General features: G+C 47.2%; 2 protein-coding genes across 2 annotated transcripts; both read right to left on the bottom strand.

Annotated features, from left to right (window-relative positions):
* Positions 1-2,735: 2,735 nt before the first annotated feature.
* LOC125547180 (uncharacterized) lies at positions 2,736-3,989 on the bottom strand. The gene has a single exon (XM_048711165.2). The coding sequence runs from the start codon at positions 3,987-3,989 to the stop codon at positions 2,736-2,738; it is 1,254 nt and encodes a 417-aa protein (XP_048567122.2).
* A 6,360-nt stretch (positions 3,990-10,349) lies between these two features.
* On the bottom strand, positions 10,350-12,674 carry LOC125549166 (uncharacterized). Its single transcript, XM_048712640.2, has 2 exons — positions 12,599-12,674; positions 10,350-12,095 (listed from the first exon to the last, which is right to left on the bottom strand). The coding sequence occupies exon 2, from the start codon at positions 12,067-12,069 to the stop codon at positions 10,777-10,779; it is 1,293 nt and encodes a 430-aa protein (XP_048568597.2). The 5' UTR covers positions 12,070-12,095; positions 12,599-12,674; the 3' UTR covers positions 10,350-10,776.
* Positions 12,675-13,107: the final 433 nt, after the last annotated feature.

The raw sequence follows: 13,107 nt of genomic DNA, 5'->3' as shown, positions 1-13,107 counted from the left end.
AAGGATCATTGCTTCATGTGATGCATGATCTGAACATAAGTTGAAGAAACAAAACCTGTACTAATAAACACAAGAAATGTTTGTCATCGCCAGGCCCAGGTTCTATAGTTTGTTCATGTCTTGAGCAGGACAACACAGGCCTGTTGTGTGGCAATACTACTGTAGAAGTAAGTTGAAAGTCACTCTGATCATTGGCTTCAGAATTTAGAAGTATGGTGTCAAAGTAAGTTCATCATCCAGATTAATTGATGTGGTATGTGTAACTGGCGATGGATCAACAAATCTCTTCACCTTGAACTGTATCCGGTGCTCTTTGGTCCAAGCTTAGATCCTCTGTTTTTCCACGACCTTGTGACCAGTCACCTTGGCGTGTCTAAGCTGAGGATGCAGAGTAGTTGTTGGAACATTGACCAGTGGGTGAGAATTGCAAGTGATTCATGGAGTGGCAGGTGTGTGCACATCTACTTGTTCTCAGAGTACATCTATACATTCTTCACCTGGTATGCAGCAGCCTTAACTAGTTACCTGACACTGATGTTATTTCAGCAGCTGAATGCAATTATCAGGGCTCTACTCTAGTTTGTACCTTGTTGGTGACTTCCACAAGCCAGCATGTGAAATTAGATACAAACTCATAGTAAGGAGCTTGATACCAACAAGAGTAGAAAAAATGCAGAAACTTGCACTGTTTTTCTCTCCCACAATCGAACTCAAACACGCTATAAAAACTTCACTAGGAGGAAGAAACCCTTCCAAGGTTAATTGATTAGTCTGCAGGAGCAGCACAGCAAGAACTTTGGACGGTTTTGTACAATGTATACTATTCTATGCAGGTAGGCGACTGGTACCGGTAATAACCTGGTTATGTTAAAAATCAAAACCATCGATTTTGTGAGGCAGAACAAGCTGTTTGTTCTTGTTGCCGAACGTCCTTTCGCGATCGTCCATATGACCTACACTGTCGGCTCAGGGATTCCCAACTTGCCTTGCATCAGATGTTGTTCGGTGCTTTTGATCAACAATCTGGATAGTGATCTCTATGGTTCCAGTTTTCTCTCTAGTTGTTTGTTTTGTTGAGATTACCTTTGGTGGAAGTGAAGCTACTGTACCATTTCTATCTGTTTTTTGCTTGATGTTCTCTTGGGTCTTTGTGCACTTCATACGTATACTACTCAGCAGTGCAATTTGGTGCTTAGTTTCTGAGAGTAGACTCTTTTGGCTCAATTTATGCCAACTTCTGAATTTTGCAATGTCATGTTCTCGGCAAGAATCAAGTTTCAGATGTGCTTACCAGGTGGTTTGTGGAACCGTGGTAATGCTTCCTGGCCGCCATTCACCCCTTATACTACCTTCCTTTTGTAATTTGCTGATTGTTGGATTTCTGCCAACACTGCAGAATGGCCCAGTACAGTTTGTACCCCAATTGCAGTTGAGATCTAAATATGTTGCTTTGCAGTTCGCCATTGGTGCTATGAACTTAAGATGTGCTTTTCATATAAAACTTTCTGACACGGTTGAGATCCATTTTTTTTCTTGGATCATACCGTGTTTTTCTTCCTTTTGGAATTAACTGATAATGCAGATGCAACTGATCACTTAAAACTAGTTAAGAAACATTTATGCAAAAGATACCGGGAGTAGAAAAAATAAATTTGTTTTGTTTTTCAAACTGTTGCATATGGAGTATTAAACTATATGTTGCTTTCTACTTTTGTTTCCCTCAACTAAGTTTGACCTTTGTTTCCCCAAGAAAACAGCAAGAACGATGTCTTTTCATTAAGAAGAAATTAGAATATGTATAGAGTGGGCATGTTTTGATGAAGGGGCATGCCGAATCCCCTAGACAAACATCGCGGATGTACTACTACTGAATTTGGCTAACTACACCCGGGTGAAAGGTCAAACTTACCTCTGGGTGATATCCTCAAAGGTGAGGTGGGGAACCTCGATGATGCCAGGCAAAAATATATGCCTCTGACTCTCACCCATTGGCCACTCGATCTGGTCTATGTTCCAACTACAGTTCTGAAATCCTTGCTACTCTTGTCTTGCATTACTGAGTAGTAGTAGTAGTGGTGGTGGTGGTGGTGGTGGTGGTAAAAGTTTGAATTCTTGATTCTTGAGTGCAATCTCTCGTATCATCGACCATTACCTTTTGTTAATTAAGGCACCAGCAAGACGATAGTGCGTCAATGTGAAACAGAAACACGACGATAGGGTACAGGCTAAATATGCAACCCTGACCTAATAATCTACCTGTATCTATAAATGCACAGCAAAAATATGTAAACATCAGAAATTTTTATACGCAAAGCACATCTTAAGATCTAGCAGCAATGGTGAACTATTGAACTGCAAAGCTACAAATTGGGATGTGCCATTCCGTAGTAATGCCCATAAACCAAACAAAGAACATATTACAAAAAGGAAAGCTGTAGAAGAGCTGAATCATACACGCCAGGGGAGCATTACATTCGTACCGCTGTTTATAAGCCTGGCTGCAACGTACGTACAGAAAATTAAGGGGAGAAAATTTCAGAAGTCGGCGAATTGCAGAAAATCAGGAGCATCAAGCAAATCAGATGGAACCCTACAACATTTGCTAGAGGAGCTCTAGCTCATCACCCCCAAGGTCGATAGACGGTTCTTCCTCAGGGATGTATGACTCTTTCCACCCTTAATGATACAACTCGTCGAGATGGAGAAGACCACCATCCATAAACATAGGAGATGTCTCATCTTCGATCGAAGACTTCGCCGAATGGTATTTGTTGCGAGGCTAGTTCAGAATCCCGGACGTTGATGGTGTAGCTCGCGATAAGATGGATGATCGTGAAAGGACGGTCAGCGGCAAGGACAAACTGCTTGTTATGCTTCACAAAATCTACAGCGTCAGAGACCCTCTCATCTTTCTCATCCTGGAGGTTGTACTTGCACATGTGGGCAGACGAGCCCAAGCGTTCAATGTAGTAGACGCAGTTCGCTTCGACGGACGGGAACTTGTCGGCATCGACGGCTAAGCACCTGGCATGGCCGACAAAGATGGCGAATCTGCCGATGCTCTGCAAACGCGCACGGACGTCGTGGTCGGACTCAAACTTGATAACCTTTATGAGTCGATGTAGCTTTGCGATCGTCAGCGCTTGCCCACCAAATTCCATTAGGAAACACACCATATCCTCCGGATCTGCCGTCTCAGGAAGATTGTCAAAGAGAAACTGAGCAGGGTGAACCTGAACCAACTTCATCGAATTGTTGATCTTGAAAACCACGTCTTGTAATTGGGTTAATCGCTGCAAGCCGCCATCGTAACCACCTCTGATCGCCATCCTCAATATACCATAATTATGTTTGTGCTGATGCTCGTGCTCGTGGGTGATGAAACATTCACTGTCAGGAAAGGCCGTGTAATGCTTGCGAGACGAGTCACACAATAAGGTAAGCATGGGCGAAGCCATGCCGAAGCAGACGGCGGCGGCAACCTTTCCCTCGGGAGGCACGGGAGCATTGAAGCTGATGAGGCCACCGGTGAGAGGGTTGAAGACACGAGCGGCGTGGGGAGGGCTCTTGTCGGCCAGGACGAAGAAGCCGCCGAGGGTTGTGGCGACGACGTGGTGGTCGCGGAGCTGCGGGAGCTCCCTGTGCAGGCACCGGCCGCTAGCGGTGTTGACTAAGAGGCGGCGCGTGTCGCTCGTGAAGACCTCGTCGAGGACGATCCACTGGCGAGGGCGGAAGCGGGGGTCGGTGGCGTCGCTCCGGGGGTCGTCGGTGGTGGAGCGCCAGTGGCGGCAGACGGCCCGCAAGTCCATGTAGCAGTCCACGTCGTTTGTGTCCAGGAGGGTGTCAGCGATGCGGCGGAGGAGGTCGTATGGGAGCGAGGACCAGTCTGCGCCCACCATGGCCGGAGGGACCGGCGAGGTTTCCAGGCAATCGGGGCCCTCCTTTTTCCTTTTGGCCGGCGGAGGAGCTCCAACGGGCACGGCCGCCATTGCTGCAGATTGATTCTGAAAATCCAATGCCATAACCCCCCTGCAAAAAATGGGAAGGACATTACGGTATCTTTCCCTTTTTTTTCTTCGGCGAACACGATATTCTTCCATTGCGTATGAAAAACCATTGCAACATTTTTTCTCCCCATGTGTTATCAGACAAAAAGTAACGTTGCAACATTTTTAAAAACACTCCACCGTTAAATTTCTAGTATAGTATCACTCCCAATGCATCGTTTATTGGCACCGTGGAAAACATATGAGCTCGAGTGTGATGATAATCTGGTATCACGGAGGACACTACAACGTTCTATAGATTATATGCTCATGAGGCTGGGTTCTCTGGGTTTTTTTTCTCCCAAAAATACCAAGTTCTATTATAAAAGTTCATCGAAAGTACAAAGCACAACAAACAAAAATAAAGATCACATCGAGTTCCTCGTACCTCCGAATGACCACTACCGCTGGCAGAATGTGCCGTTGATGCGCTGATGTAGCTGCTCCCATACCATAGCCGACATGACCTTGTCGATGACAATCAAGAAGTCTTTTGTGCACGTGCACCTAAGGACAAACACTCTGCAGTTGTAGTTGTCATCATTCAACCCTTGAATCTATTTGAAGTGCTTGACCCCAGACCTCGCCATCGCGCATGCACGGTGAGAAACCCTACCCTCGGCGGCCAAAAGGGATTGACAGAAATCTACTTCAGAGCTTTGTCGACTCCGATCTGGTTGACGAACTCGAGTAGGATCGAAGCCTGAAATACCAACTCGAAGATGAAGTGCGGCCATCCGTCCGAGCGTCGCCCCTGTGAGAACTAAAAAGCCTAACCTATACTACTAGCCGCAGCGGAGGCATCAGGAATCCCCTTCGAGCCACAAACCACTGGAGCGGCAGGCTAAGGGGAGAAAAATCCATGGGCTGGTCGGTGAAGCTTGGAGGCGTGAGGGGAAGGAAAATAATTGAAGAGGACATGTTCATTGGGTTGGGCTCTCAGTTCAGACATGGAGTCATGAACACCACACAAAAAAATGAACTTGTTGTATCGATGTGGAAGGGGTGTAGATGTACGTTAAGAATGATCTATAATTTTTAAAGAAATGAGACAATGTGGATTGCAACAAAATTAAATGATGAACTTTTTTGCAGGGAAAAATGATGAATCAATTGTGCAACAAAACATGGTAATTAAAAGGTGTGTAAGATGCAGCTTATAGATATTGAGAAATTCAAAAACAAAGGATGGACGCATGTTTGTATACTGGATAGCTAGTGAGCAATTATTTCGAGAAATTGCAGAAATTGGAACATGAGAACTTATTTGCACGCTATTGCTAGACAGTGGGCGTTTCTAACATGGATGTTCTGCATATCATACATATGTTGAGCTTCTAATCCTGGAGCTCAGCCATTTAAGAATCAGTATTCTAACAGCTGTGGAACTGCTCTCATTCCTGGTTGTGTTCTTATCTGTTTATTAGGAACAATTATTTAAATTTGAGAACATTTTTATGAATCGGTGAACACTTTTTTGAATCGATTAGCAGTTTTTGAAATCCAGGATTTTTTTTTGAAATTCGCACTCATTTTTTGAATTTTTGAATATCTTTTTTCAAATTCATGAACATTTTTTTGAATTGGCATACATTTTTTGAATACATGCACAGTTTTTGAAATTTGGGAACAATTTTTGGTTATCCCAAAGCTTTTTTGTATGGATATTTTTTTGCATACCAATAAGAATGTTTTGAAATTAATGAACAATTTTTGAATTTTCGAACATTTTTAAAATTTATAATTTCTTTTGACATTTGTGAACATTTTTTTGAACCAACAAACAATTTCGAAAATTCTACTTTTATTAAACCATGTACTTTAAGTTAGAGCTTCAGCTCTCGTTTAATTCTTCACTTTGTCCAGATCTTCAGAAATGATATAAAATGGTGCCCTATTTTCAGCAAGCTAAAAACATTGTTGCATGGTGACTGGTGTATGACTGCTAACTTCAGTGGTCTAGTTTACTTTCTCCAGCACTCACCCATTCTTGAGAGGTTTACGCTTCAACTAGATCTTTTCCTTTGAGGTATAAAATTTTCTATTTATGATGTCTTATCTTTGAAATTCCATATACTGTTGATTCATTGAAGTAAAATATTTTGTTTGCAACACGAATGTTACATTAAAAAAGCGAGTGAAATCTACAAGCCAAAAGAACAATTTTTGGTGTCAAAACATCTCAAGGCAGTTGAAATCAATTATGTTAAACAAGATGAAGATGAAAGGATTCACCAAGTATTAAACGTCCTTGCTTACCATGGAGTACATCCGGAACTGGTAAACATTGAAAGGAAGCCTTTTACTCACCGTAAGTAGCTATTACCACATCTTTTTGTACTCTGGATGTGTGACGGTTGTTGAAATTATATTATTATCCTAGCTGGGGAAATCATAAAATAATATTGAAATTTAGAAAAGTAGACTTGAACCGTTTGCTGACGTTGCAAATGAAATAAAAAATCGCCCAAACTTATTCAAGTGAAAATGTTAACCTTGGCAAGAGCAAAATTACACGCACCAGTTTTACATCATTTGGCCTGTCAATGCCACTTGGCACCGCATAATACCTGGTTGAAGATGCTCTAACTTCTGGCTGGTTTCATGTTAATAGCACGTCCTTCCAGCATTATCATAATCCGATCAAGTGGTATGTTGATTCAATCATCCAAGTGAATGTGCAGTTGTTGCTGCACTTCAGTGGCACTCGCTAATTTGCTGTACCTTAACTTGTTATATCAGCTTGAACTTTCATGTACTCATTGTGTCTTCTGTTGTTTCCATAGGATTCAGTTATGTATATAACCAGTAGTTTGGATCGTCTACCATCACTTCTCTATTCAAACTCGCATGTCCCTGCATGTTTCACAATCTCATGCCAGCCCATGTCTCGATCACATGAAGTATGAGCTGCTGCTGAATTCTGTTATGTGACTTGTTTGGATGCTTTGTGGAAATTCGCAAAAAAGGGATGCTGTTTAGACAGGTTTAAACTTGGCCAATTGCGTGCCAGTTACACTCTTGCTCGTTTGCTTAACTTGGTCAGCTTCAGGCCTGCATGGACCTACTGAAGGCTTATGTTTTATTTAAATGTCTCTGGTACAACTTACTCCCTCTGTCCCATAATATAAGAGTGTTTTTTACACTACACTAATGTCAAAAACACTCTTATATTATGAGACGGAGGTATGTAATATCTAATATTCTTCTTTTTTTGCGAATAGTAATATCTAATATTCTGTGTATCCTGTTTTATCATGTACTTTCATGACACCTGGAAGATTGTTTTAGTTACTTGTGGTGATTGTTTGTGTTCCCTGCATATCTTTGGGAGGGAAGCTTTTCTTGTTCCTGACTGATGCTCGGCGGCATATCTCAGGTGAATAGTAGTACCACGTTAAAACACTAATCTACCCGAGGTGGAATGTAGTTTTCATTGTCCAAATGCCCAGCTTTATAGCATCTCTAGCATTATTTTTGTTTTTAATGAACATAAGAAAATGAGAATTTATAACTTGAAGCAGAAGTGTTTCAAAAAAAGTAAAACCATGAGATGCATCAGTAGGCATCGGTGAAGCATCTCGGGATGTTTCAATGGACAGAACATGAGGAACCAGATCCAAATCTCTTTTGCTTCACTAGTAGAAAACAGGGCATCAGTCCCGGTTCCAGAGAGCCTTTAGTCCCAGTTCCAGCTTGCTTCCAATAATCGTACAAAGCTACTTTGCTTGACCTAGTTTTTTGGGACGAAATCGCATATTTGCGGTACGAACCTTGTGTTTGAGTGGGCTGATTTATTTTTTATCAATTTTGTACAATTTTAATCCACAACAAAATCATGGCTGATCAGCTGGTGCCATTTCTGAACAATCAGTTTGTGTTTATTTTGTGGAGTAGAGCCCTGAGAACTGCATTCGGCCACTGAAATAACATTGCCGAAAAAGGCTTTCGCCCCGCTTTATATATAAAGCACCGATCACAACAAGCACCCAGTACAAACACATGCCACCGCAACATACGCACACACACAAGACAGGATACATAGACGCTGAGCGCAGCAACACCACCCCTAGCACTACCACTACGAAGAGATGAAGCTACATATGACGGACCATGTGCTCCAAGGCGGCGCCTTCAGGAAAGGTACGACACCGGAGCACCGCCACCGCCCGATCCAAGGATCAGAATTTCCCCTGGAGCCGCATGATGGGCAAGGAGAGCCGCGACGACGCCTTCAAGAAGGGAACGATCTCCGCCGTCGCCGGTCCGTCTGAAGATAGAGCAGGTTTTCACCTCGGCCAACACTCACCGCCACCGAACGCCACACCCCGGCAACCACGCCGCCCACACGACCATGATGACCGGGCAGCACTAAGGCACGGGCTTTGCCCAAGAGCACCGCGCCACCACCACCAGGGCCGCCGCCCCGGCATCCAAGACCTTGACACCACCTCACCCGAGACCCGCCGCAACCCCAACTAAAGAGACGAGCGGAAAGGTCCCACCTTTTGCACCCCTGGGCGACCCCCATCGCCGAGACCCGATAGGTCGGCCAGAACTGGCATCCATTCGCCCGTCCTGCTGCCCCGTGTGCGAGGCGAGCTTGGTCCTGCAGCACCGAAAAGGGGACGAGGTCAGTCCTGCTGCACCGTGCGCGAGATGAGCTCAGTCCTGCTGCATCGTGCGCGAGACGAGGTCGGTCCTGCAGCACCGGGCGCGAGATGAGCGGTAGACCGCAACTAGGAGAGGACCAACCCTTTCATGGGAGTAACGCCCGGGCGACGAGGAGATGGGGCGAAGGCCGAGACGGCCCGAACACAGACGAGCCGACGCCGGAGAAGCCGGCCGCCGCCGCGGGCAGATCCGTCAACCACCGTGAAGCCGCCATGACACCGGGAGAGTACCACCGTCGGACCTCCCCACGCCGCAGCCCACGGCCGAAGCAGCGGCCACGCCCGGCCGCTACCCTACCCGCGTCGCCCGGCGAGCTCCAAGCGCCGGAGCCGCCGGACACGCACCACCGATACCACGCGCCGCCGGCAGGCCCCCAATGCCAGATCCGGCCGGATCCAGCAAGAGACCAGCCGCACGCACACACCCCCCGCGTCTCCACGCCTTGGCCAGGTCCAGCCGGTGCCCAGCCACCCCGCCGGAGAGGAAGAACCCCGGCTGCACCACCACCACCTTAGAAGGGGCCGCCGATCGCCCCTGCAGCCGCCAACCGCCATCACCCGCCGAATCTGGGCAGGGGGCTCCAGATCCGCCGCCAGCACACCCCCGAGCCTCCAGAGCCCCACGAGGAGGGGGGAGGAGGAGAGGAAGCGACGCCGGCAGGTCACCAGGGAGCGAGGCGGAGGAGGGAAGCCGGAGCAGAGGCAAGCCGGCGCCCGATGCCACCGAGCAGGGGAGGCCGCCCCGCGACGTCCGCCACCCGCGCGAGGGAGAGAGCCGCCCCGCCGCCGCCTACACCACGCGGCCTTTGGCCGGCGACGCCACCAGCGGCGGCGAGGGAGGGGGGAAGGGGCGGAGGGACGGGGGCGGCGGCGCTAGGGTTCCCTCCCAGGGGCGCCCGCGGGAGCGCCTCCGGAGGGGAGGGGGGAATCCGGGGAAATTCTGAAATAACATTAGAACCAGGTATCTAGGTAATGCCGCATATATAGAACAATCTCCTGACAGAATGGTTTTCACTGTTGTTTTTATACTGTAGAAAGGGCCATTGCCATCAGCAGGAATGTTCAGCCAAGTGAATTATTCAGATAACATTGTAGGCCATTGTATTATTACCAGTGGTGCATATGGCCAACAAGCTTCATCCTCAACAGCTCTGTCTCACAGTATGATCCAATCAACACATGCATGACACAGTATGCATCTAATAGCAAAACACCTGCATGCCCGGCAAAAGCATGTAAACAGCTAAACCTACAAAACCCATCTAGAAACAACAACTACAAACTCCGTCATTAATTCTTAGCAGAACACACATATTAGTTTGTAAGGGCAATTGTGGTACAAATTGTATTTCTCGAGAAATCCAATAAAGAACAAATTACAAAAGCTAGTACATAGGATGACATGTAGCCACCAGAAAGCATCACAAAAATTAGATGAAACATTACATGCATACCTGATACCTTATTATAAGCCTTGCCGCAACATACAACAGTTCTACTTGGACCATTGGGTACATATCAGCATGTCAAGGCATAACCAGCATGACAACCAGTTTCTTGGCCGGAGCAAGTCAAGGCATAACCGGCATGACAAAGCATAAGACCAGAGAGAAAACAGGAACCCATGGACTCAATCATCCAATTTATCAGAGGTGCCTTAAAGCCCTTCCTGGCCGCAAGATACAGTAGTTCCACAAACCGCTGGTAAGCATATTATACAGAACAATGAGGCATGCCACATTTTCAAAGATTATACAGAACAATGAGGCATGCCACATTTTCAAAGATTCAGTTGCAGAGCAAAATACATAAAAAGGGGGAAAGGTCTAGCTGACGTTATCTACTGCAGAAATTAAGAACCACATTGCACACAAGATAGCATATGGCTAAACAGGGGAGGACATAATGTAGTAGACAGTAGTTCCATCATAGAAGATACAGCCTAGATTCAATCCGTTTCTTGCCCGGAACAAATCAACGCTTAACCAAAGTAACAAAACAGGAACCCTTTCTTAGCAATGCATACCATAGGCCAGATCATCCAGTTTATCAGCACCTCATGTGATCTGATGTAAGGCCAGTTCAGAATCCCGGATGTTGATGGTGTAGCTTGACAGAAGCTGGATGATTGTGAAAGGACGGTCGCCGACGAGGACAAACTGCTTGTCCTGCTTCACAAAATCAACGGCTTCCGAGATGCTCTCTACTTTCTCGTCCTTGATGTTGCATTTCCGGATACGAGCATACAAACCCAGTTGTTCAGTGTAGTAAACACAGTTTGCCTCGATCAATGGGAACATATCAGTATCCACAGCTATGCACCTATGATGACCAAGGAAGATGGCATGGTTGCCGATGCTCTTCAAATGCAAAAGCACGCCATTCTTGGCTTCGTACCTGAAAATCTGGACGAGTTGTCCCTTGATGGTGGCCAGCAGTTGTCCACCAAAATCCATTAGGAAACACTTGGTGTCGTCTGCAAGCCCCATATCAGGAGGATCACCAGAAAAGAACTTCAACGGGTCAACATGGAGCGACTTCATCACATCGCAGATCTTGCCAATCGCATTCACAGCAGCTGTTTCGGCTGATTCCAAGCTTCCGGCTGGTAGCCACCAAAGGCCGGCCAAATCACCTTCGACCGCCCTCCGAAACAGACCATAGAGTGAAATCTCAAAGTCTTCGGTGCGGATACTGTGAGGACTGGCTGTGTATATCTTGCAAAATGACTTGGAGAGCAAGGTGAGCATGGGCGAAGCAAACTCAAAGCAGAGCGAACAGGTGACCTTCACCTCAGGCGGCACGGGCACGGTGAAAGGGATGACGCCACCAGTGAGAGGGTTGAAGACACGAGCAGCATGAGGGGGGCCCCTATCGGCCAGGACGAAGAAGCCGTCGAGAGTGGTGGTGACGATATAGTAGTCGGAGAGCAGCGGGAGCTCCCTGTGAAGGATTCGGCCGGTGGCGGTGTTTACCAAGAGGCGGTGAGTCCCACTCTGAAAGATCTCGTCAAGGATGATCCATCGGCGCGGAAGGAACCGGTAGTCCAAAATGTTGTCCTTGGGGTCGTCGGTGGCGGAACGCCAGCTGTGGCAGACGGCGCGGAAGTCCATGTAGCAGTCAATGTCATTGGTGGCGAGGAAGGAGTCGGCGATGCGGCGGACTATGTCGAGCTGGAGCGCGGACCAGTCGGCAGTCGCCGTGGCCGGAAGGACGGCGGAGGTTCCCAGACAACTGGGGTTCTTCTTTTGCCTCTTACAAGGCGGGAGAACTTCAGCCGGTGCGGCTGCCATTGCTGCACGCTGAAGTTGCTGCTTCGCTTGACTCTGGATCTCAAGGACGGAGTCCATTGCAGAATCTAATAACCTAATCCTCCCTGCAAAAGGGACAAAGGACACAAGTTGTAAGAATCACAGCAGTTGATTAAGAAGAGATGAGCAAACGAGAAACGAACAAAAGTATGAAGCAAAGCAAGCAGCAGCACAAGCATCAAGCAAATCAAGCAGATCCTCATATCTACACTACACTGCATCCCCTCTGCTCTCTCATGCAGCAGGCAATCCTTTCTGCTCTCCCAAACAGAGATCCATCTTCTTCCCCAATCCTCCATACAAATAGCAGCAGCATCTGCCCCCAATCCGCCGTCCTCTCCCCATCTCCTTCGCCGCCGGAGTTGCTCCCTTCTATTCCAGATCGGGGGTGGCAGAGCAAGCGGCGGCCCTCCTTCGCTCGGCAACTCGTCGACCGCCAGTCCACCCTCCTGGCCGTGACCGAGCGAGGGCAACCACATCGCGTCCCGCGGAGTCTAGGCGACGGCGCGGCCCAGGCTAACCCTAGCGGCGGCGCAGCAGAGAGGGAGGGAGGGGAGAAGAGACAAACCTTGTGGGCGGCGCGCTAGTCGCTCGGCGATTTGTCTCTTCCAAAGGAAGGAGGTTCGCCAATTTGGCACGCACAGGGGATGGTGTCCTTTTAAGCGTCTCCAATATAGACGACGTAGATTTATAAAAATACTCCCTCCTTTTCACTTAAAGCATCTCTAGCCGACCCTATAAAAAGAATAAGGCGAGCTCGAATGAAGAGGTAACATTGTCTCCTTTTTCTTAGTGAAGAGAAACATGTGCTAGTTTTTTTTGCATAAATTATCCTATCTTTTCAATCATGTAATGTTGATATTTACGTGGTCTGTAAGTGAATCTTTATTTTATTAATGAGACAACCTGTATAATTCCGACGAGTATACGGGTTCGGTCCGTTTTTCTGGTCAGAATAGACACCGTATCCGCGGCCCGGCTTGTAAATTTTTAACGTGGCCCACAAAAGCACTCTCCCCACCGCTATATATGCGGTTTCACCGCTCGGATACGGGTCAAACCCTATCCGCCTCCGCC

This window comes from Triticum urartu, chromosome 3A, assembly GCF_056163025.1.
Source record: "Triticum urartu cultivar PI428250 chromosome 3A, HENAU_Tu73, whole genome shotgun sequence".
Classification (NCBI taxonomy): domain Eukaryota; kingdom Viridiplantae; phylum Streptophyta; class Magnoliopsida; order Poales; family Poaceae; genus Triticum; species Triticum urartu.
The sequence above is the reverse complement of the archived record's forward strand: the minus strand, read 5'-3'. Positions and strand labels throughout refer to the sequence as shown.